General features: G+C 44.1%; 1 protein-coding gene across 5 annotated transcripts in view; it reads left to right on the plus strand.

The window, feature by feature from the left end:
* Window positions 1-185: 185 nt before the first annotated feature.
* RNF121 (ring finger protein 121) overlaps window positions 186-25,475 on the plus strand; it is a 50,910-nt gene continuing 25,620 nt past the window's right edge. For 3 of the 5 annotated variants that reach the window (XM_073333332.1, XM_073333359.1, XM_073333368.1), the window contains exons 1-6: window positions 186-276; window positions 10,722-10,759; window positions 11,354-11,495; window positions 15,709-15,863; window positions 16,600-16,707; window positions 17,947-18,067. In XM_073333332.1, the coding sequence (XP_073189433.1) occupies window positions 220-276; window positions 10,722-10,759; window positions 11,354-11,495; window positions 15,709-15,863; window positions 16,600-16,707; window positions 17,947-18,067 (621 nt within the window). In that variant the 5' untranslated portion in view covers window positions 186-219. Of the gene's footprint in view, window positions 277-1,541; window positions 1,639-10,721; window positions 10,760-11,353; window positions 11,496-15,000; window positions 15,165-15,708; window positions 15,864-16,599; window positions 16,708-17,946; window positions 18,068-25,475 lie in introns of those variants that run through there. The other 2 variants (XM_073333342.1, XM_073333351.1) reach the window with 2 other exon arrangements.

Consider the following 25,475-nt stretch of genomic DNA (forward strand, 5'->3'; position numbering starts at 1 on the left):
AAAGGATTTTGCGTTTCTTTCTGGTGGTTGTAAATGTCGGATGACCCCCTCACTCTGTGACAGCTCTCCAGCCGTCCGGAAGCCGTCCCGCCCCTCCATTCTCTGATTGGCTAGAGGCGGATCGTCTTGCTCGCTGATTGGCGGACGTTAGGCCGGCGTGGCCGGTGATTGGCGGGCCGGGGGGAAGTAGCTGGCCGGCGAGTGGGCAGGCAGGGGAAGATGGCGGCCGTGCTGGAGGTGGAGATCGGCGGCCCCGTCGAGCGGGACGTGGAGGAGGTGAGGGCGGCCTGAGGCGGCGGGGCGCGCGCAGCTTGGGGAGGCTCCTCGTGCTGCGGCCGGGGGCGCCCCCGGCTGCTGGGGGGCGGAGGGGTCTGAGGTGTGTGGGGCGCTGAGGACGGGGCACCCCAGGGCTGTGAGGGGCGAGCAGCGGGTGGGGGGGGGGAGTTGGGGCGATGGGAGGGGCTGTGGAGTGGGGTGGAACTGAGGGGATATGGTGGGGAGGGGGCTGTGAGGGAGGTGATGGGGGGAGGGGACTGAGAGGGGGAGGGGGCTGGGGGGGGCAGGGTGGGACGTGGGTCTGGGTTTCTCGGGGGGCGCATCGCAGGGCTCTGTGCCAGGCATGGGGGTGGAGGGAGCTCAGGGCTCTGTGAGGGAGGAGCCAGGCAGTCAAAGTGTGACTGACCCCTTGAATGCCAGGCTGTAGGGGTTGGGGGTACTGGGGGAAGCAGGTGAGCAGCTCAGACCAGGGTCTCTGGGACCTGGGGAGGGAGGTTCGGGGGTCTCAGTGGGGGAGCAACTAGGATATGGCTCTCAAATGGTTTCAAGGCCTCAGCATGTACTGGCAGGTGCTGTTAGAGTAGCAGTGCTTTGCTGTCCCAAGACTCAGACCGTTAAAACCTGGCTCGGTGAAGAGAGGCATTAGAAACGATGGCTTGATCTGTGTAACATCATGTACAGTAAAAAGAAAAGGAGGACGTGTGGCACCTTAGAGACTAACCAGTGTATTTGAGCATAAGCTGTGGGGGGCTACAGCTCACTTCTTCGGACACATTCACTGAATGCATCCGATGAAGTGAGCTGTAGGTCACGAAAGCTTATGCTCAAATACATTGGTTAGTCTCTAAGGTGCCACAAGTACTCTCTTTCTTTTTGTGAATACAGACTAACACGGCTGCTACTCTGAAACCTGTCATCATGTACAGTGTTTTTATCAGTTACATGATTCACTGTTTCTGAGGTCTGTTACCAAAATAGCTTGGCTGGTCATGCACATCTGTGTGGGACTCATGTATGTGACAGTAACTGGTGTACTTGGAAAGTATGGGTAGATTTACAGAGCTGGCAATATTAATTGCTGGCAACAATTTTCTGTACTCTCATACAGTACTTTGAAGGTATAGGCACTATGCTGCACAGGTCTACACAATCAGGTAGTTATTATTCCCATGTTGTAGATAGAGAAATTGAGCATAGCAAGGTTAGAGGATTGGCACCAGATTGTACTGTGCTAACATTAGAACTTGGGGATTCCCATCTTCTAGATCCCTGCTTTGTAAATCATGGGAGCTGGCTGACAGGTGAAGAAGCTATGTTAAGATCAAACTCTTTGATGTGCATTAGCTGGAGATGAGAAAGCAGGTATGCTTCCACTTCCTTCTAGAAGAGAGAATATAGCCTCAGGAGTACCCATCATTGCATCCACAATCATAATACAGTGCTATCAAAGGGTCAGCTGCTCAGACATTATCTTCCTATCTAGGCTTTTTGCAGCCAACCTCTTACTCTTCCTACCCTATTGCCTTTTTTCAGCTTGTGAGGCAGATCAAAGCCTTTCGTCCTGCTTGGCATCTCACATTACTGCAAGCTTTAGCACTCAATACAACTACTTCTTGCCTTAAAACATAGTATATTTACATGATAACTACATATCAGCACGATGAGTATAGCTAACTGTGCTACAGGCCCTGCATGAGCAGGGTCACAGAGGATCATGGTAACAGTTATTCGTGCTTGCATGGGGTCAATCCCCTGCCTTGGACCAATTTTTTCTTTAGCATTGAAGAATTTTTGTAGCGTGTAGGGTGTGATATTGGGAGGTGTCATAGTACTTCCTTGGTTTCCAATTGAATTGTGACCAGAGTGGGACTAAAGGTTTTCTGCACCGGTAATAGCAGCAGCAGCAAAATTTGTGCATCCTGTAGCCAATGTTCCCCCTGATTTTTTTTACTTCTGTGTGTGGAATGAATTTTGTTATGTACACCAGTATGGAGGTGATGTGTGGCGGGGTGGGTTCAAGGGGTTTGGAGTGGGACGGGGGTTCAAGGCTTGAGCAGAAGTTTGGTGTGGGGGGGGGTGCAGGCTCTGGGGTGGGGCCGGGGATGAGGGGTTTGGGATGCAGAAGGGGGCTCAGGGCTAGGGCAGGGGGTTGGGATGCATGGGGGTGAGCGCCCTGGGGTGGGGCTGGGGATGAGGGGTTTGGGATGCAGGCTACCCCGCGACTGCAGCAGGGAGAGGGGACTCCCTCCAGCCCTCTCTCACCGCAGCAGCCCAGGGCTCGGAGAGAGTGCCTCTCCCTGGCTGCAGCAGCTCCAGAGCTGGGGAAGAGGCGCCTCTCCCTGCTGCGCACTTGCGCAGCCATTGATAGCCTGCTGCGCAGCTTAGCAGGGACTTAGCCTGCAGTCGTGATGCTCCTTGAAGCCGAGAAGAGAGGCAGCCATGCTCTCAGATGCAATATGTAGAAATGGCTTGATAAGGAGTATGAATGATGTAGCATGGCCTAGAGATGTCTCAGACTGGTAGATCTAATTAAAATGATCAGTTAGGCCTAAATGATCCATGTTTACTGCTCTGTCTCTGTTGTCATTTGTCATAATTCCATGTATCCATTTGTGTATTAATAAGCCTTGTGCCTTTCACTCAGTGATAGCTTTTTTTCAGTCAAGCTCTCACTCATTTGAGAGTTATCAGTGTGCTAGGTGCTGTAAAAGCATGTGAAATGACAAATTCCCTCAAAGTTTTCATTGGACAGACAACGTTGCAGGCACCTAATAAGCTAGTGTTTATTATCAAGGACAGCATATCTTGAAGGGAGCATCGCTGGAAGACCTGAGGGTACAACATGTCTAAGGGAAGGATTTGAAATGGAGAGGCCTTAGGAGTGGGATGTTATCACAAGGGTGTGGCAGTCCCATGGGAGAAGACTTGAGAGAGGATAGTTAGGAGAGGCGTAGGAAAAGAGAGTAAATGGGGGAGAGGGAGAGGGAGTAGAGATGTTGGTAGAGGACGCAGCTATGCAGTGCCTTGAAGGCAAGATGAGGGATTTGAATGACTCCTTGTATGCATCAGGTTTGGCCTCTTAAAGCTAGTTATTCCAGCATGAGAAGCATCTGAACTATATTTCTAAGGCTTTCTTTTTACATCGGGATAACTTCAGCAATGGGCTCTTCATGCAAAATAAACTTCTGGGCTGAGTATTTGAGTTACAAGCAACTGTGCCATCTCAACCTTATCTAATAAGGCAAGAATAAGACCCACTGTACTCTGTGTATGCTGGAATCATCTCTTAAGGATTGTGCAGATCAAATGCACCCGCTTCTACTCCCTTTGCTCATGGCATCCGGTTGATCGCTATATATGGAGCTCTGAAATCATAAGCTCCACAACTTTGACCTGGATAGAAGCAAAATCATCCCCTTGCTAGAGCAGTTCTACCACTGAAGGCAAATTAATCAGAGTAAGCTAGCCTCTGACATTCCCACAAGCTGTTTAATTGTTTTTTTTACCAGCAGCAGAGTGGAACTCAGGAGATATGAGACTTTTCCTGCATGTGAAAACATGAAAGAAAATCAATTGCAGATTGACCCTTATAACTGAAAACCCTGTTCATCCTTCTGACTCTAAGACATTTGGGTAGCAGTGCCTTAGAAATGTACTGAGAGGGCCAAACAGATCAGCACAAATAGGCATCAGCTTCTGGAAAGGAATATATGAACAATGTGTATGTGAATAACCACTGTCCCTTATGCAAGCAAGAATTTGTCTCATTGGCTGCCCTTGTCTTGCAAATACTTTGTCTAACTAGGGATGGTTTTGTAGTGTAAGCATCAGGTTTGAAATTCCTCAATTCCCTCTGAGTTCAAACCCCAGCCAAGTCAGCTCAGTCCATTGTCTTTCCAAGGCATACACAATGAATTGATAAAAGAAAAGGAGTACTTGTGGCACCTTAGAGGCTAACCAATTTATTTGAGCATGAGCTTTCGTGAGCTACAGCTCACTTCATCGGATGCACTTCATCGGATGCAAATTCTAAAATCTAGAGATTTTAAGCCTAATAGTATAAAGAGATTGATCAACATGTTTCAGGACTTCTTCTTATATTTTCTCTAGCTGTCTGGACAGTACTATTGTTGGATTATAGGAAACAGATGTCTTGGTCTTTTTTGCAGTACCAATACTTGGAGCCTCTGCTGTTTTTGCTCTGAGGTTAGAGGTTCCTTTATATCTTAAAATCTTCATTGTTATAAAGTTGAACTGTTCCATAAGCTGTGACAGGGTAACTTTAAGGAATAGTAATAAAACCATATAACTATTGAACAGAGGAGTTGAGTGAAAATTATCCCCATTAATTAAGACAGCGATCAAGCGTGGTTTCTAGCTCTAAGGGAAGACTTTGTATTAAGCAAATACCTCAGGGATATTTGAAAACTCTTCTCCAGTCACCACCATATTTGCTGCATATACTATCAGTCCACTGCATAAAATATAGATGTAAAGGATGAATTGCTTGTCCCAAGGATTTGGCTGTGATTTTCCTAAGAGAAATGTGTAGGATGAATCCTGCGAATATAGTCTTTTTAAGAAGTACTTTTTAAAATCTGACTTAATTGTGGTGCTATAGATTCAGATGCCGAAGCCCAGGGCTCAGGTTATGGACCCCCCTGCCTGGGGCTGAAGCCCTTGGTCTTGGGCTTTGGCACCCTTAGGTCGACAGAGCTGGAGTGGGCTCAGGCTTCAATCCCCCCTCCTGGGGTCATGTAGTAATTTTTGTTGTCAGAAGGGGGTTGCGGTGTAATGAAGTTTGAGAATCCCTGCTTCGATGATGCAGGACCTAAAAGGCTGGTGGGTGGGCTATACTTACTCTTCCACAGGTGGAGCTGCAGCAGTTGGAGACCCCCTGAGAATGGCAGTTTTAAGCTCTTTGCTGTAGGAACTCTCTCTCTCTCTGTTCTGTTTGTAGAACATCTAGCACAATGGGGTACTAGTCTATGACAGGGGCTGCTAGGTGCTACAGTAATACCAATAATAGAATGGAGACCTGGCCATGGTCTTCCGACCTAGACAGGATCTGAATTTTTCTTTTTTAACATAAAAGGGGCGGGGGGGGGAAACCCGGCAAATGAGATTTTTGTTTTTCTTCAGTTCTTCTCTAAACATCCTATAGAAGCAAAAAAGGCCATAATCACCTTTAAATCTTGCTGTGAGCACCTTTGAGTGAATCATCTTGCTACCCAAGATCTGTCTGCACTGTAGAAAATACTTATTATACACTCTAATTCCTTTTCCCTTTACTAAGTCTCAAACAAGTTTAACAGGCTTTTGCTAGCTAGGCAAAGCATCATATATTCAGGTGAGGCTGATGGTCTTTCTGAATCAAACAACATTTTTTTTCCTAGCATGGGTTAAACTTGTTAAATTACAAGGATAGCTGCATACAGAGAAGAGTTCACCATTTTCATGCAATCTCTTTATTGCCTTCTTATAGCTCAGAGCTCTTCAATTTAGTGATGCTCATTGTGTGTTCCGAACAAAAACCTTGAGCAAAGTACTTCCCACTCACCAATAGCTAGCTGAACATAGTTTATTCAAATTGGTTTGGATTTGTTGAATACTTAGGAGAGAAATCCTCTTGTTTAAGGATTCAGTGTCTCCACCCCTTCAGTTTAATTCTTAGAAACCATGTTTGAGTCATCTAAGAAATCCTCCAGGAAAACAGAGAGAGCATGATTGGATAATCCTAGTACCTCTGAAGGGGAAAGGGAATTTTTGTTTAAGGGGTCTGTCAAGGTTCCTTCCCCACTCTGAACTCTAGGGTACAGATGTGGGGACCTGCATGAAAAAACCCCTAAGTTTATTCTTACTAGCTTAGGTTAAAACTTTCCCAAGGTACAAACTATTTATTTTTCTTTTTGTCCCTGGACTTTATTGCTGCCACCACCAAGCATCTAACAAATATAACAGGGAAAGAGCCCACTTGGAAACATCTCTCCCCCCCAAAATCCCCCCAAGTCCTACACCCCCTTTCCTGGGGAAGGCTTGATAAAAATCCTCACCAATTTGCATAGGTGTACACAGACCCAAACCCTTGGATCTTAAGAACAAAGAAAAAGCAATCAGGTTCTTAAAAGAAGAATTTTAATTGAAGAAAAAGTAAAAGAATCACCTCTGTAAAATCAGGATGGTAAGTACCTTACAGGGTAATCGGATTCAAAACATAGAGAATCCCTCTAGGCAAAACCTTAAGTTACAAAAAGACACAAAATCAGGAATATACATTCCATTCAGCACAACTTATTTTATCAGTCATTTAAACAAAACAGAATCTAACGCATATCTAACTAGATTGCTTATTAGCCCTTTACAGGAGTTCTGACCTGCATTCCTGACCTGGTCCCGGCAAAAGCAACACACACACACACACAGAGAACCCTTTGTTTTCCGCCCCCTCCAGCTTTGAAAATATCTTGTCTCCTCGTTGGTCATTTTGGTCAGGTGCTAGCGAGGTTGTCTTAGCTTCTTAACCCTTTACAGGTGAAAGGGTTTTTTCCTCTGGCCAGGAGGGATTTAAATGTGTTTACTCTTCCCTTTATATTTATGACAGGGTCTCTTTTCTACATCATAAAGCAACAATGACACAAACCCATTTCTCCCCCCTCCCCCCCTTTTGCAGGTTACCTTTCAGGTGTGTAATTTTTAAGTTGCCAAATTCATTTTTTTCCCCCAGAGGCGGCTCTCTTCTGCTCAGGTGGTACCTATTTAGACACAAGGGCTGTTCAGCATTCTCAAACAACCGGTATGCTTATTGTAATGTTCCCTTAAAAGCTTCTCTTGTCTAGTCGATGCATGACACTATACGAGAAACTGCTCGTCCCCTCTCCTGTGGGATGATTGCAGATGGGAACCTGAGAAGTTTAGTCTTCAGTAAAAATTCTTCCGTTACAGTGAGGATTAACTTTGAAAAAGCCTAACTATGCTAATGGGCAAATCTAATTTTTTTTTTACCCCTGTTATTTAAAATACGGCAGGGCCCTCATCCTGCAAACATTAGGTTACCTGAGTAACTTTACACATGGGTAATCTTGGAATGCACAGAAGTAGTCTTATTGAATCAGTGTGTCTTGGATCACTGCTTAAGTTGGCACCAATATGTTTGCGAATCTTTCCCATGTGTTTGTGAATTAGATTGTAAGCTACTATTGAAAAATGATTAGGGGACTGGAACACATGAGTTATGAGGAGAGGCTGAGGGAGCTGGGATTGTTTAGCCTGCAGAAGAGAAGAATGAGGGGGGATTTGATAGCTGCTTTCAACTACCTGAAAGGGGGTTCCAAAGAGGATGGCTCTAGACTGTTCTCAACGGTAGCAGATGACAGAACGAGGAGTAATGGTCTCAAGTTGCAGTGGGGGAGGTTTAGATTGGATATTAGGAAAAACTTTTTCACTAAGAGGGTGGTGAAACACTGGAATGCATTACCTAAGGAGGTGGTAGAATCTCCTTCCTTAGAGGTTTTTAAGGTCAGGCTTGACAAAGCCCTGGCTGGGATGATTTAACTGGGAATTGGTCCTGCTTCGAGCAGGGGGTTGGACTAGATGACCTTCTGGGGTCCCTTCCAACCCTGATATTCTATGATTCTATACTGCAGGCAGAGACTGTATTACTGTTTTGAATGCTGAGAAAAATTTATCTGTCAGCACTTAACATTTAAAAAAAAAGACGTTACGAAATCAGTCACATTGCTCTATGGACTAATTGCTCATTTCAATCCTTCCTCGTGTCTGCATAGGATTCTTTCCTATAGCTTATTTTCCAGTTCTCCTCTTCTCTTAAAATTTCTGAAGCAACAGGGTTTCCATCATTAGGTGGCTTATTCCTCAGCCTGTCAAGACGGTCAGTAGGTAAAACCCCATCTACACAGTTCTAGCAACAGTGGGAAACTGTTTTAAAACTTTCCCAACATAGACACGGTCAGTGGTGGGTTAGGGCACATGGACTATATGGGCGGGACAGGAGTATACTTGCACCAGCGTGGAAATCCAGTAAGGACACTGAGGTAGAGAAGCTGCCTTGTGCTTGTTGAAGTAACTGTTTTTCCAGTGTTCTGAGGAGAATGTCAGTAATTTCTACACCAGCAAAATTTAAGCAACTTGAAGCTGAGTCAGGCTAGGAATAGCAGCCTTATTCTTTGGTGCTTCTCCCACTCACAGTGAGTTGGGAACAGGTAATCTGCCATACTGAATTTCTTGACTTTGGCTCTTTATCAGATCCTTACTGTTTAAACTGAATTCTGCTGTAACTAAAAGTCCTGTGGCTTCCTCTCATGATTCCAGAAAATAGTATCCAATAGTCAGGAACAAGTAGCATTGAGAGTTGCACAGATCTGAATACATCTCTTCAGCTCCTGTACTAAATCTTCACCACCTGCTCAGTCTCTTAAGCAAACCCTAAACCTTAAAAATTTTCTTATGGCGGTATCTTGCATTTACCAAAGTGCTTTCCAAAGCCTTCAGGGACTAAATCCCTTATAATTTCACAGTTCTGGGGTAGAATACAACAGCTCTTTAACAGTGTGCAGACGCACTGTGAAACAACCTATGGCAAAGAAGAAATGAAAACCCTATCAGCAGAAACTACAGGGGAACCAGAATTTTAGCCAAGATGAAATTTAATGAAGACACTGGGACTCATGTCCCTGTTTGATAGAGGGTCAGAGAGATCTTTAATGGTCACAAGTAGTTGAACACTCAGTTCTTTATCTTGTTTGACAGCAGGTTTTATTGAGGGAAGCCAGCAGTATTGCCCAGACACGAATCTAAGTGCTGCATGTGAAAAGATTAAAGGGTAACTGTTAAATCTGAACTTGGAATGTTAGTCATCTAATGATCTTGTAGTTGCATGTTCATTTTTTTACACCTTTTGCACTTGGGAAATGCATGCTGTGTCCCTGACACGTCCTGTCTTTAAACTGAGCTGCTGTGGCTCCACGCATTGGCGACCTGTTTCATATGTACGGCACTCGGAACAAGCTCACCTGGCTGTTTACAGATACTATGATGTGAGGAAAAGCCAAGTGCCAATACAAATATCACCTTCACTCCCTGACTTCAACAGTGTGATGTCATGTACTCAAACAGCTGGCATGTCTAAATAGTTGAATGGCTGTCAGTTGGTCTGGGCCCCAGGCAACCTGCTTTTGTTGGTTTTAACTGTATGTATAAGTGAGCTGTAGCTCACGAAAGCTTATGCTCAAATAAATTAGTTAGTCTCTAAGGTGCCACAAGTCCTCCTTTTCTTTTTAATATAAATACAGTTAAGGATGAGCTAAGATGAAGTCGGATCTATGGGATTTCATTAACCACATCCAAAGTGACTGTTGGCCTTCCATGTCAGTGTTTGTGTTACCATAGGGGGAAAATATGCCCTCTGACCAAGTGTACCTAAATGGGGAGGAGATTTCTAGTTGAAGCGGACTCTCTAATCTAGCAAATAAAGGCATAAGGAGATCCAGTGGCTGGAAACTGAAACCAGGCAAATTCAGGCTAGAAATAAGGCTGATATTTTTTTTAAACATTCAGGGTAATTAACCATTAGAACAATTTATCAAGGGATGTGGTAGATTCACAATCCCCTGATGTCTAACTCAAGATTGAATGTTTCCCAAAAGATGGTCAGGAATGATGGGTTTTGTTGCAGGAATTTCTGGGTGAAATTCTGCAACTTGTGTTATATAGGAGTTCAGAATAAATGATCCTGTTGGTCCCGTCTGACCCTTAAACCTATGAAGCAGGGGGCTGAATCATCTACTTCCTTGGGGTTACTAGGCTGTACCTGAAATTGCAGTCACTGCTCAGAACAAACTGTCCTAAATAGTGTATCTAGGTGAGATGTCAAGATGCATATTTCACTCCTTAAAGTGGTATGTGGTACTGTACGTTAGACGCCCTCGTGATCTAACAATTGTGGGGAGTGGTGCAAAGATTCTTTAGAACTTCCAGAAGTGCCCACAGTATAGGGCAGAGGTGGAAGTCCTAGGTTGCTAGCAGCTAATGTTGGGAGGATGATTACTAAGGTGATGACTAGTCAAGATGGCTAGAACATGGGTTTGTGGTTTCTTCCTCTGAACCTCTTACTTGATTCTAAGAAGCACATTCTGACCATGATTCCCTGGGATCTTTAATGACAGCCTTACAATTAATGCAATACTCTTGCATTGCCTTCAGCCCTAGGCAGAGTTGCAACGTGATTACCGTGGGGCACGTACTAAGTGGTGGTTTCCTTGTCGGTTATAATCTTAAATTGCTTGTGACAGCATTTAGCCAGGGACAGTTCCTCTTACACAGAAAAGAGTTTTTTTTCAACTGGTGTGCAAACAAAGTATTGCAAAGATCTCCTCTAGGCTTCAACTGCCACTCTTGGACTTCAGTAACTGATTGCTTTTCCTCTCTAGGTTGATCTATCACGACTGTCCCCCGAGGAGAGATGGAGGTGAGTGGTGCGTTGCAGTGGATGTGGGAGAGGTGAACCTATGCAAATGAGGTGTGAGCCGGGGCTACTATCCGCTTTGTTGAGTAGGAGGGAGAGGGATGCCTCTTTCTATGCAAAATTGTAGTGAAAGGACATTTCATCTATTTTATTTTGGCCCTTTATATTTCAGTTCATATGCTCAGGCCTCTCCCTCTAGCCATGATGACAGGGAGTCTCTTCAGCCACTAATGCTGCTCTAGTCAACTGCAAGATTGTAGGTACAAGACATGGAATCTGCTTCTCTTTGCTCCCAAAGGCTGACAGCACCTAAGAAGACACTTCAGCCTTCATCTGTCCTGTCTGCACAGAGCTTGAGCCAGAGAATGCTTGGTTGTTTATAGCTCTAGAATCTGCGTGAGCCAGACCAGATTTGTGTTCCTCTGCCTTTCCTATCTTGAGTGTAGCAGCATCTTTCTCTGCTAGCCTCTCCCACATTGCTTTCCATCCCCTGACATGGAAACTGTCCTGCAACCCTACCATACTGCTCTATGTACCAGGTTCTTGCTGATCCCAGCCTGTTCACTCCAGACTTAACTTGCCTTGTTTTCATTTCAGGGTCGAGCATGCTCGGATGCACGCCAAGCACCGTGGCCACGAGGCCATGCATGCCGAAATGGTCCTCATCCTCATTGCCACGCTAGTGGTTGCACAGCTCCTCTTGGTACAGTGGAAACAGAGACATCCTCGCTCCTACAATGTAAGCATTTCCCACCCTGTTTCATCCGCCCTCTGGCTGCAGGTGCTGAATGGAGCTGGCAATTAGCTATATAAACAGTTGCATTAATGTCCTTCTCGGACTGCCCTGTGATGTTTAATACCCATTTGCCTTCCCTGTCCAACAGTACGCATTGGAACTCTATGAGAACCATAGTTAGGTTAGGTTTCAGAGTAACAGCCGTATAAGTCTGTATTCACAAAAAGAAAAGGAGTACTTGTGGCACCTTAGAGACTAACCAATTTATTTGAGCATGAGCTTTCGTGAGCTACAGCTCACTTCATCGGATGCATACTGTGGAAAGTATAGAAGATCTTTTTATACACACAAAGCATGAAAAAATGGGTGTTGACCACTACAAAAGGTTTTCTCTCCCCCCACCCCACTCTCCTGCTGGTAATAGCTTATCTAAAGTGATCACTCTCCTTACAATGTGTATGATGATCATGATGTGTATGATGATCATTTCCAGCACAAATCCAGGATTTAACAAGAACGTCTGACGGGGGGCGGGGGGTAGGAAAAAACAAGGGGAAATAGGTTACCTTGCATAATGACTTAGGCTTGAATAGAGACTGGGAGTGTTATAATTCTTGACATCTGATTTGTATCCATTTATTCTTTTACGTAGAGACTGTCCAGTTTGTTGATGTTAGGCCCTGCGATGGTGTCCCCTGTATAGATATGTGGACACAGTTGGCAACGGGCTTTGTTGCAAGGATAGGTTCTTTGGTTCTCTGGCCTGTCTTTCACAAATCTCTCACAAATCTTGGGAGACAGGCCAGTCCTTGCCTACAGATAGCTCCCCAACCTGAAGCAAATACTCACCAGCAACCACATACCGCACAACAGAACCACTAACCCAGGAACCTATCCTTGCAGCAGAGCCCGTTGCCAACTATGCCCACATATCTATTCAGGGGACACCATCACAGGGCCTAATAACATCAGCCACACTATCAGAGGCTCGTTCACCTGCACATCCACCAATGTGATATATGCCATCATGTGCCAGCAATGCCCCTCTGCCATGTACATTGGTCAAACTGGACAGTCTCTACGTAAAAGAATAAATGGATACAAATCAGATGTCAAGAATTATAACATTCATAAACCAGTCGGAGAACACTTCAATCTCTCTTGTCACGTGATTATAGACATGAAAGTTGCGATATTACAACAGAAAAACTTCAAAACCAGACTCCAGCGAGAGACTGTTGAATTGGATTTCATTTGCAAATTGGATACAATTAACTTAAGCTTGAATAGAGACTGGGAGTGGCTAAGTCATTATGCAAGGTAACCTACTTCCCCTTGTTTTTTCCTACCCCTCTTCCCCCCCCCCCCCCGACGTTCTTGTTAAACCCTGGATTTGTGCTAGAAATGACTCACCTTGATTATCATATACATTGTAAGGAGAGTGATCACTTTAGATAAGCTATTACCAGCAGGAGAGTGGGGTGGGGGGAGAGAGAACCTTTTGTAGTGGTCAACACCCATTTTTTTTCATGCTTTGTGTGTATAAAAAGATCTTCTATACTTTCCACAGTATGCATCCGATGAAGTGTGCTGTAGCTCACGAAAGCTCATGCTCAAATAAATTGGTTAGTCTCTAAGGTGCCACAAGTACTCCTTTTCTTTATAGTTAGGTTACAAAATACAATTGTTTCATCAGTGTAGCATGTCAGGGGTTCTCAACCTTTCTCTTTCTGAGCCCCCCTTCCTCCTCAACATGTTATAAAACCTCCATGGCCCACCTGTGTCACAACAATTGATTTTTCTGCATATAAAAGCCAGGGCCTGAGTTAGGGGATAGCAAATAGGGCAATTGCTTGGGACCCTACGCCACAGGGGCCCCAGCAAAGCGAAGTTGCTCAGGCTTTGGCTTCAGCCCCGGGTGGCTGGGCTCAGGGCACTGGACTTCAGCCCCATGTAGTGGGGCTTCAGCTTTCTGCCCTGGGCCCCAGTGAGTCTGACACCGGCTGCTTGATGGGCCCCCTGAAACCTGCTCACAGCACCCCAGTGGGTCCCAGACCCCTGGCTGAGAACCACTGGCGTATGTAACCCTTTGCTAGTAAGGAGTTGTATCAAGTTGTGTTCACCCTTAAGGAGGCAATGGAACAAATAGATCTCCCCACTGGTGTTACTCAGAACAATGTAAATGGAAGCTGGATTTCACCATTGTCGTTACTCAGAATAACGCAGACTATTTGAGTGGAAGCTGGATTTCATGGCCGCCAACCTCATTTGGCATTTGAATGCTCACAACGCTTGTCCAATCGCTCGGTTTGCAGAATCCTCTCAAGCCTGTTGGTCACTCTGCCACCATTGATTTTGCTATCCTGGTGCATCAGACTGCAGGTCAGGGAATATCGTTCCATTCAAGAACAACAGGGGATTTTCCACACCCTCTGTTCTTCCGAGCCTCATGATGCCAATTAACAGTGGCCAGACAACGGCTTGTTTCCTACATGTCGGTTTTGCAAACAATTCCATTTGCATTGCAAAATCTTTATGCTGGGAAAGGGTCTGGAAAGGACTACCTGGATCTTATTGTGTACATCTGTTTAGTATCCGCTTTGAGGAATGTGTGGCCCTCTTACGAAACCTGATTGGGCAAGAATTGAGCAGATATGCCTCTTTTAGCAGAGTTGGGCAAACCCCAGTCGCTCACTTACAATGTTACGATGAGTTCATCCACTGGTTTAAACCTTCCCCACAATCTGTCCCATCTGCCCCCTTGCTCAACCCACTGAAAAAATGTTGGGTAACTGACAGGTTGGGTCACAGAAACCCCCTGGGGGCTGCCACCTGATGTGCCAAGACTACTCCTGCCCCTGCCTACCCTCTCAGCCTGGGCCTCCAGCGCCCTGCCTGGTTGTGCCAGACACGCCTGCCGGCCACAAACCCAGACACAGGCCTGAACCACCTCCCACAGACTGCAGGCTTAACTGAAAGCAGCTTAAGAAGTGTTCCTGTCTCTAGCACTCAGATGCCCAACTCCCAATGGGGATCCAAACCCCAAATACATCTGTTTTATCCTGTGTAAAGCTTGTACAGGGTAAACTCATAAATTGTTCGCCCTCTATGACACTGGTAGAGAGATCTGCAGAGCTGTTTGCCCCCCCTCCCAACCGCCTCTTTCCCCCCCCCCCCCCGGTATTAGTACATACTCTGGGTTAAATAATAAGTAAAAAGAGATTTTATTCAATACAGAAAGTTGGATTTAAGTGGTTCCAAGTAGTAACAGACAGAACAAAGTGAATTACCATGCAAAATAAAATAAAATAGAACACGCAAGTCTGTGCCTAATACAGTAAGAAAACTGAATACAGATAAAATCTCACCCTCAGAGGTGTTCCAGTAAGCTTCCTTTTACAGACTAGTCTCCTTCTAGTCTGGGTCCAGCAATCACTCTTCCCCCGGTGGTTACTGTCCTTTGTTCCTGTTTCTTTCAGGTAGCCTCTTCACCCCCAAAGGATGACTCTTGAGTCAGCTGAAGACCAAATGGAGGGGTCTTCCGGAGGTTTAAATAGACTTTCTCTTGTGGGTGACACCCCTCCCTCCCCCTGTGTAGAATCCCAGCTACAAGATGGAGTTTTGGAGTCACATGGGCGAGTCACATGTCCATGCATGACTCAGAACTTACAGGTAGCAGCCCTGGGTCACATGCTACCTTGAACGTCCTCAAGTAGACTTTTTATGTGGATTGGAGCCTTCCAAGATCCATTGTCTGTTAAGTGTTTCTTGATTGGGCACTTAACTTGCAAATTCCTTTCTAAAGAAGCTGCCCAAATGCCTTACTAAGGCTACTTAAAATCAAACCAGTACACAGCCAATATTCATAGCTTCAAATATGAAAATGATACATGCATGCATACAAATAGGATGAATAGATTCAGTAGATCATAACCTTTACAGAGATATGTTACATGGCATGTGTAGCATAAAACTTATTCCAGTTATATCATATATACATTCATAAGCATATTTCCATAAAGCCTTATGCAACGTCACAGTAACATATTATTTAATTCAGATTTCACAGCGTCCAGGGCTGTACAGCCAAGAATGTATTCTCTTTAAGAGGGGCATGGTAAGCCCGAGAGACTGCTGGTACTGGTGTAGCCTGTTTTAATGCCATTCAGTGTGTGAGCTTGGTCTTAATTGACATGCCTTTGTTTTGTTGTTGCAGATGGTGACCCTCTTTCAGATGTGGGTTGTTCCCCTTTATTTCACAGCGAAGCTGCACTGGTGGCGATTCCTGGTGATCTGGGTGCTCTTCTCTGCTGTCACAGCCTTTGTCACTTTCAGAGCAACTCGTAAACCTCTTGTGCAGACGACTCCCAGGTTAACACAATCTCCTCATAAGTCACATGAACCAAAAACTAGGCATGGTTTTGTGCAGGCTGCCTCTGTGTGAGAGAAGCAATTAACTGGCTTAATTCAGATTTCCATGCAACAGACCTACTGCTTTGCTGCAGCTTTGCAGTTCAACTTCTGACTCCAGGTTGTGGTGGCAACCCTATAATGGGACTGCATTAATCACACTCCTTTGACCGTCTCACCTGGATTCTGCCTACTAATCATCTCTGTCAGGAGTGCTTCTAACATTGCTGACAACTGATCAGTTTCAAACAAAATCAACCTGTCACTGAAATATTAATTTTCCCCAGAATCTGTGCTGATCTGAGCGACAGGTGGAAAGCCTGGTAGATCATAGCCCTGCAGGGCTATAAGGTGAGACCCATGTCCTAGTGGGGGTATTCCCAGCATGGGACACACCATTTATTTCTAGCCCGAGAAGATCATGAAGTACTGGACATGAAAATCATGACGGTCCATACATCGTGACCTGCCAAGAGCCACAGGGAGAGTAAGTGTCAGAGCTGGGATTAGAACTCTGAAATCTGGCTCCCCAGTCAATGGGCAGCCCACTATCTCTCTTTCACTTGAACAGCTCAAATGGCCTAAGTGAAAAACTAGCTTTAGTTAGAATCTTAAAACTCCTTCAGGTGTTCCATGAAACTCCCTTCAAAATACCTGTAAAATCACCTCACTTTTGGGTGTGTGTTTTGTTTTACAGGCTGGTCTATAAATGGTTTCTGCTGATATACAAGATCAGCTATGCCACTGGAATTGTCGGGTACATGGCTGTAATGTTCACTCTTTTTGGTCTTAACTTATTATTCAGGTGAGTAAATCTTTGCTGCTTAGCTCCCATCAAAGAGTTAAAATGGCAAAGCTGCGTAGAGCCAAGTGTTCACTGTGGGGCTCTTTAAAACACATTGGGAAATAGGTGCGGCCATATATAGTCTTAGTCATGTCATCAATAATGTAGGAGACCAAAGTGCTGACTAGTTTCTCTTTTGGCTGCTAGAGCGATCACAAGTGATGTGTCTGCACGTATATCCTTCAAAGTGGTCCAAGTATCTGCCCAGAACTCCGCTTTCAGCAAGGATGCTCAAGGAAAAGGAATGGATATGTGTGACACCTAAGTGTTAACGTCACCAGCTTCTTCCAGCTCCTCCTCTTGTGCATGTCCATACCCAGTACCTTTAATGTTCATCCTCCTGGGAAACAGGAATCCTGATGTATCTTGGAGCTGGTTTTACAAGTGATTGTAGCATTGTAACTGGGTCTGAGTTGTCACCCTATCTAGCTGCATGGTGTTTTTTTCCTACCTCTGCTGTACTGATCTGATCTGATTTCCTTCCTTTCCTTCTTCCTCTGCTCCCTCCCCCCCCCCTCCCCGAGGCATGTAGAAGTTAGGCTCTGTGATTTGTCTCTATTTTGTGCTCTTAAGTTATTTGCCACTATGTAACGTCTCTCGCCTTGATGATCAAGGAGACTCTGGCTATTTTTTTTCTCTCTCCTTGAGAGATGTTGAGTACCTACAACAACAACTGAAGCCCCTGTCTCTCAGAATTACTCCTTAAATCTAGCTATGAAACACTGCCTGAGAATTCACCGTTAGAACAGGCGAGGCTGTGGTCCTAGTGTAGCAGTGAAGGGCATGACTCCATACACACTGGGCAATTTAAGGATTGTAGATTCCAAGGCCAGAAGGGACCACTGTGATCATCTAGTCTGATCGCCGTCAAAACAAAAGGCAGATTCACCAGCACAAGATGCTACATGAATGCATATCGCTGTATTTAGAAGATGGCAACTCTTGCCAAAAGTCCCAAAGATCTTGTATTTACAGGGATCATGATGTGGAAGTCGTGCATGACACCTATGTGTGTACATTTCAAGACCATGAATGCTTACTTGGTAGATGAAGTTCCTAGCACACCATTAAATATTGCTAATGAGGCCTTTTACCCTGTCATGCTATGTTTTTACAGCAGGCTAACTTTGCACGCGTTCAGAGAGCAACTTTGTTTGACTGAAGAACTTGTTTGACGTTCTTCTGCCTCTTCCACTGCAGAATCAAACCCGAAGATGCAATGGATTTTGGTGTTTCCCTCCTGTTCTACGGCCTTTATTACGGAGTACTTGAGAGGGACTTTGCTGAAATGTGTGCGGATTACATGGCATCAACCATAGGGGTGAGTTGGCGTAGACACACTGTTTCCTAGAGCTGTGATTATTCTCTTCAGTGCCAGAGGACTTCTTGTGGAGTTTGCTTCTGTAACACTATCTTTTCATGGGGAAGAGGGGTCAGGAATGATGACACCAAAAATAGCAGCTTGTTCAAGTTTGTCTAAATTGAGTGTCTAAGGCACCTATCGCCTTTGTATCTAAGCATTGATGTTCCTTAAGTCTTCTGTGCGCTTCTGAAGGCTGCTGCTCGCTTTTCTGGAATCCCACATGCGTAAAGATGGTTTAAGACTTCATGTTAAGGTGGAGCCCACTATGGATTCGTACACTTTTTTTACCATGCCTCTCAGCAGGTCCACATGGTATTCCTATTGGACCTTAAGTGAATGACTACCCTTTCCTTCAGTCTGTTACTCTAACCACTTCCCCATGTATCTGTCCCACATTATGGCCTACAACACCTTCCTTTCTTCTTTGGTGCTCCCTGAGATAGTGGTTAGTAGAGGTGCTCCACCTCTTACAGTCACCCCACTTCTAGTAGCCAGTCCTCCACAAAGAAGGTGCCACAGGAGCCTACACAGGGGGTTATGGGAGAGCTCTTGGCATGAGGTTCCTACTGCAAGCAATGGAGTAAATTTGCTTCAACGAGCAATCTCAGCTAGGAGGGTGCTCATTAACCCCTTGTATTCCAATCCACAGGTTTGAGAGCTGCTGTTATAAATGATGGGGCTGATCTTTCCCTTAAGAGAACTTGACTCTTTGAAGACCACAATTAGAAGCAGTTTCTCTTCTACGTGAACTGAACAGGCCATTGAAGAAATGGGTAGAGCCTGTGAGTTTCCCTCCTAGATAGATAGGTTCTGTCTAATATACTCATCTATACAAGGCCAAAGAATCCCAGTAGCCCAATAAACTCTTCAGTATAGCTTCCCTCTTCCAGCTTTGACAGATGCTATTTAGTGACTTAAACAATGTGGGATGGAATAGACCACACGTCCATGTAGTCTCGTCCCTTCTCTTCAGTAATGTCTAATCTGTTAGTTCTTTTAGCATACAGCACTGTACTAAAGAAGCTCTATCCTCGGCAGTTCTGTCCTCTTTTGGAAAGTGGATGGCTGTCTTTCTCCTCAGCCTCCCAGCACCAAAGCATCTATGGAGGGCGCTTGGACTACTGTGGTTCCTAAACTAGCATGAGAATACATGGTTTTCAAGAAGTGACCTTCTGATCTGTTGACTACATCTGAGGATATTCAGTTCCCACAGTGGTGCCTTCAGATGTCACTCCTTCCACCCCCTCCTCTCAATCTTTGGTATATTAACCATGTCTTTTTTTTTTTTTTTTTTCCCCTGCAAACTGAGAGTACTGATTTAGTTCCCCCTTTCCAGAGCTGATCTCACAGTGCCATAGAGCAATTCAAATTCTTTTTAGCTATGGCTCTGTCTTCGTACTGTGAAACCCATCGCTTCATGTAGCTGGCCCAAGGGCTTTCCTATCTTAAACAACACGCTTCCTTCCATTGGACTAGGGAATGTAATCAGCCTTGAAAAATTCTTCATGTCTTGGGCAAGGAAACTTTTTTTTTTTTTTTTTTTGGTTGGGGCTAGTGGGTTCTCATTAGTTTCTCCGTGATAAAGGCTGGACAAGGGAGCTTCTTGGGCTTGGCTTGCTAGGTTTTCACGGGTAGCTCTGTGTTCATAGCCTTCCACTAGCTGGCACTATAGCTCTTCCTTCGTCAGAGGAATGACTCAGAGCAGCAGCGAGAAAAGGTGGGTGAGAGGGTAGATTTGGTGTAAATCGATTTAAATCACTTGTCAGGAAGGCTCCATTTAATCATGGATTTCTGCATAAAAGTGCATTCTTGTTGGTTGTTATAACCTTAATACAGATTCTTCACAACTCAGATGTAGGTTTCATTTTTAGAAGGTGCACACTATATACATTTTTAAACAGTGATTTATTTTGAAAACTTTTCAGATTAGTTTTACAGCTGTATCAGAAAATCACTGATTGATTGTTTGGTTATTTCATTTAGCAAAGGTAATTTGAAGCAGATATTTATGATGTCATTGGGAGGTGAACTATCTCCAATTCAACAGGTTAATCATTAATATTTGGAGGATTTTCTTGCCATGGAGAAGAACATCACCAGACAGACATTTAAATTGTTTTAAATTTAAAGACAGTTGTCTCATTAGACTGACACCACACACACACCCCCACACACCCCCTACCTGGTAAGGCAACTCCCATCTTTTTATGTACTATGTATAAATATACCTGCTACTGTATTTTCCACTCCGTGCATCTGATGAAGTGGGTTCTAGCCCACGGAAGCTTATTCCCCAATAAGTTTGTTAGTCTCTAAGGTGCCACAAGGACTCTTCTTTGTTTTTGCTGATACAAACTAACATGGCTACCACTCTGAAACCTGAACTTAAACATTCAAATTTTTTAAAATCAGGTTTGTTCTTATTAAAATTGTTTTTAACTAAAATAGTTAAATGAAATTAAAAAAAAAAATTAAATTGACTCTGTCAGCCAATCCAACATGAGAAACTTAAAATATTGGCTTCTGCAGCTAACTCAGTCGTCTTCACCTTCATTTTCCTGTTTGTTCATAATCTGGAAAAGAAAAACAGGCTTTCCTGCTTCTTCAGGTCCCAAATGATTTCTCCATTTGGAATGAATTTGTCCAAAGGAAGAAAATATTCTTTCTACATCGTCAGAAGCTACTCCTGTTAAATGTGTGATTGTCACTTCAGCAGTCTCTGAATCCAAGTGCTTAAGTGACTTCCATCAGTTCACTGGTGTGACTTTCTTTAAAACATCATCAGCAAACATATATTTCTTGAATGGTTCTTATTCCCAAACTGGGTCTCTTTTACCGCCTGCTGCCATTATAGGTTTTCCCTTCTAGTGAGAGAATGGTATGGTAGATCTCAAATCAGCAAAGGCTACACTCAGAAAGACCTCAAGACTTCTGGAATATGCTACTCAAACAGTTTCACTTGTGTTTCTACTGCCTGTCCCTCCCTTCTCACATTTATCTCCAGACTTCTTCTCCTTGTCCAGATCTAGTCAACCCCCCAACAATCTTCTATTCATTGAACTTTTTGAAACTTTGCCTTAGAGAGAGGTAAGGGATTGACTCTGTATACACAAATTTGCAGAGGGACAATAGGGTTGAGATCTGTTATTTCTCACCTCTATATATTTATTTTAAAAACATTTTTGCTGTTAACAAGCATGTTATCTCTGGAGACACAAATCCACAGTTTGAGAATTGCACAAGTAAGCCTCTCTGATTGTATCTCCTAGACTGAGCACTGAGTCCCATTGGGTAGATAGAAAGATTAACCTAAATCTATACAGAAGCCCCTGGAACCCCATAAGATTGGGTCCCTAATCCATGAACTATTGGAACTCATTTACAAAACTTTTTTTAACCATTACATGAATATATTGTCTCGTACTATAGAATTAGAATTTATAATCCCTATTTTATGATAGTTTTAATTAAGATATCTTTAGAAAAAATGCTTTTTGAGGGGGGAAAAAACATTTTATCGAAAAAAATCCTATTTAAATATCTGATTTTTTTTTTTTTACCTATTTATTTTTATTTTATTTTATTTTTAAATCATTGATTTTTATCCACCCTGGTGGGTGAGGTAATATCAGTTATTGGACCCACTTCTCTTGTTGAAAGAGAGGCTTTCGAGTTAGTCAGAGCTCTTCTTCAGACCTGAAGAATCATAGCAACAGTGACAGGCCTGAAATTAAAGCTGATCTTTTAATGCAGCTAGCCCTTCAAAATGAGGTTGGAGATGGTTAAAGAACTAATGGGTCTAGTCCATCCTCTCCGGTTACTAGTGTAGGCTTTATCCGCTCGTGGTTTGTCCAGCCCTGTTCTGAGTGACACAGCAGGGACTTTGCCATTGTTCACTTTGGGAGACCATTCCGCAATCTTTGTGGATTTCAACTTTAGCAAGTCTGGCTTGAAACTCAGACTTTATCTTTAATTTCCTATTACTTAGATACCAACCTAAATGATCTCTCCCTTTTTGGTATTTCCACCCTACCAAAGACTTGTGGAGTTAACCATGGTTTTACATTTGTCATCATAAATCAGTCTGTATAGCTCCTTAATCATGTGTTGCTCTTCTTTGAAAGATGTAGGTAAACTGGAAGGAATTTAAATACTCAAGTGTCTGGAATTAAGCCCCTTTGTTGCTATAATAGTTATATTATGATCCAGTCAGATCTCAAAAGCTGAACTGAGTATTTGGATTGGAACATAAAAACTGTAGTAATGGATCAAACCAGTAGTTCTTCTAGTCCTGTATCCTGTCTCTGCCACTAGCCAGTACCACCTGTGTAGTGGACAAATATAGAATAACTTAACAGTAATAGGAAGCTCCTTTCTGGCCCCCATCAGTTAGCGGTTGGTTTATGCCCTGAAGTCTGAGGGTTTATATCCCTTCTGGAGTCTTTTATGCTGTCTAATTACCCATTTACATCTCCAGTCTCTCTGAGTTCTGAGTTCGATCTCAATGATATCTTGTGGCAGTGAGTTGTACTAAAGCCCTTTTATTAGTTTTACACTTGTTGCCTTTCAGTGTAACTGCATGTCCTTTGTTCTTGGATTATGAGTAAAGAGCACCCCATGTACCTTCTCTGTGCAAGTCACTATTGTGTGTTCTAGCATATTGCCTCTTCGTATGCAAGTATTCCTGTGTTTCTAATCGCTCTTCGTGTCTTACCTGTGTCAGAGCCAGCAGGGCTCAGAGGAAGTGCGTATTTCTCTTTTTGATAAATCACAACTGGACACAGTATTCCAGAGGAGGGCATGCTGCTGATATGTACAATGGCATCACAATCAGTGTTTTCTGTTCTATTCCACACACATTCCAACATCTTGTTGGTTTTTTTTCATTGAGCTGTCCACAATGACACCTACCTTTCCCTGAGTTAATTAGGAACCCAGAAATCAGAAGCTGAGTGACTCAAGTATCTCCCTAAAGAATACCTGGGTTCTGCAGGGAATAGTGCTGTGAACCCCTAGGTAGATTCTGCCCTCTGAGTTGGTACCAAACCGATGTTCAGCATGGTGCTAATCTGTTATGCTGCTGGAGGTGCTACTCCTGAGGGCATTCTGCACCAAAAAATTAAATTCTGCACACAGTATTTTAAAATTCTGCAAGTTTTATTTGTCAGTAAATAAATGCAGAGGCTGTAGCATGGCAGTGGGGAGCACAGGCCTAATTATGTTGTTTCATTTGTCTACAATTGAGTTCTATCTCCAATCCTAAACATGAAAACCAGCTGCTGGGATTGTGGTCATAAGGGTCCCTTGTCATAAGAACATAAGAATGGCCATAGTGGGTCAGACCAATGGTCCATCTAGCCCAGTGTCCTGTCTCCCAACAATGACCTGTGCCAGATGCTTCAGAGGAATTGAACAGAACAGGGCAATTATCCACTGATCCATCCCCGGTCGTCCAGTCCTAGCTTCTGGCAATCAGAAGCTTAGGGACTCCCAGAACACGGGGTTGTGTCCCAGACCATCTTGGCTCTCCACATTAAGTCACCTTTTTGAGGTGGCCTCTAACTTTATCTGGATTAGAATCTTGAGCTGCTCTGATAGGCCACAGCCAGCTTCCAAAGAACCCAAGGATGGCTCTAGTCAGTATGTTGTACCTTTCCACTTTCCCAGAGGCGTGCGCACAGACTCCATCCTCCTGGGAGGCAGACCATTCCTCCTATCACTGCATTAGGCCTTCACACCGTGAGCCCACAGAGCAGAGCGAGGGAACGAAGGCTCCATCCCTTCCTTTCCAAGATGGCCTTGGCAGTCGTCTGTCTGTGAAAGGACACTGAAAGGCCTGGGAGGAGTTGCGGGTGGTTCAGTGAAAATGTCTAGCTCAGTGTGCGGCCAGTGGTGAAGAAAACAATGTTAGGATGCATGTGGAGTGGAGTAAATAGTAAAAACTACTGTGTGGTTATAGGAATCCACTTTTTGCCCTCATGGAATAGCATGTTCAGTTGTGGGCACCTCTCAGATAAAAGGGGTTCAGAGACAGATAACAAAAGTAGCAAGAGGCATAGGAGACTGAGAAGGTCAGAACTGTCTGGTTTGGAGAGGAGATAAATAAGAGGGAGCAGGGTAACGAGAAGGTAAATTGGGCACTTCTCATAATACAAGAACATGGGGACATCAATGAAACTGAAAAGCAGAACACTAAAACTGAGAGTAGGGAACAGATTGTACACAACCTAACTAACCTTTGGAACTCCTTGCCACTGAGACCAAGAGCTTTAGATATGACTAATCCTTTCTTGCATTCTGCTAATCTGCATTTTGACTAAAGGTTAACTATGGGAAATGAGAGACCGATTTGTAAACCTTCTAACCAAGATATAAGCCAGCTGCTCTTTGAGAGTAAAGAAGAAACTTCCTCAAGGGAAGACCATTGCATAATTACTGCAGGTTTCTTTCACTTTCCTTAAAACAACTTGTACTGGCCGCTGTTGGACGCGAACAGCTTATAGATTAGACTGACCCCTGGCCTCATCCAGTCTGGCACTTCCTGTGTCATCAAACATTTCTGCTACTTCAAGCACTATTCTGTGACTTGGGTTTGAATCCTTTCTCTGGGGAAAGAAAAGGCCCTAGAATAGTATTCTTGTTCCAGTCTCCCACCTCTTTAGGGTGAAGAGACGCTGTCCAATCAGACACAGCTAAAGTGATTAACGAAGTATGGCCTTGGTTAAAAGACAGTGTGCTGGTTGGTTGGTTTTTTTTTTTTTCCTGCCAACATACAGCTCAAGCTGTTCTTTCATCAGCTAAAGAGGAACAGGCCTGATTAGTATTTGGAAGAGAGATTCCCAAGGCAGTCAGCCATTCAACTACTGCGTTCATAGGTCTCATATCAACGCCTAGCTGTAGCTAAAAGGGACGTCCAGTGTTGGTGACTCAGTAGGCTGCCTTTTCCCTGGACTCATGCCCCAGCATAGTGCTCGGGGGAGCTGTGCTGCTGAAGAGGGGTCTGACAGTGGTCCTGCTCCCTTGTGGCCAGTAAAGCTTCCATGGCCCTCTCCACAGAACTAGGGGTGTTGCCTCATTTCCTATGTGGGTGATCACAGCTGCTCACAAACCCCACCTGCCATTTCAGTTGGATTTGGTAACTTGGCTCACTTCTTTCCCTAAATTAAATGGCTGCCTTATGCCAGCCTAGAGATTGCTGGGTGTGGCGTTTATAAAAATTGTTGGCCTTCATGTTAAACCTTACCTTCAAATAGCACCTTTTATTTTTTTTTTTTAACTCAAGCACTTTTTATATCAAATTCTAGGTTTGACCATCGCTCTGCGTAAGTGCCCAATTTATATTTAACCAGCCAAGATTTTCAAAAGG

This window comes from Lepidochelys kempii, chromosome 1 (genome assembly GCF_965140265.1).
Source record: "Lepidochelys kempii isolate rLepKem1 chromosome 1, rLepKem1.hap2, whole genome shotgun sequence".
NCBI classification, from domain to species: domain Eukaryota; kingdom Metazoa; phylum Chordata; order Testudines; family Cheloniidae; genus Lepidochelys; species Lepidochelys kempii.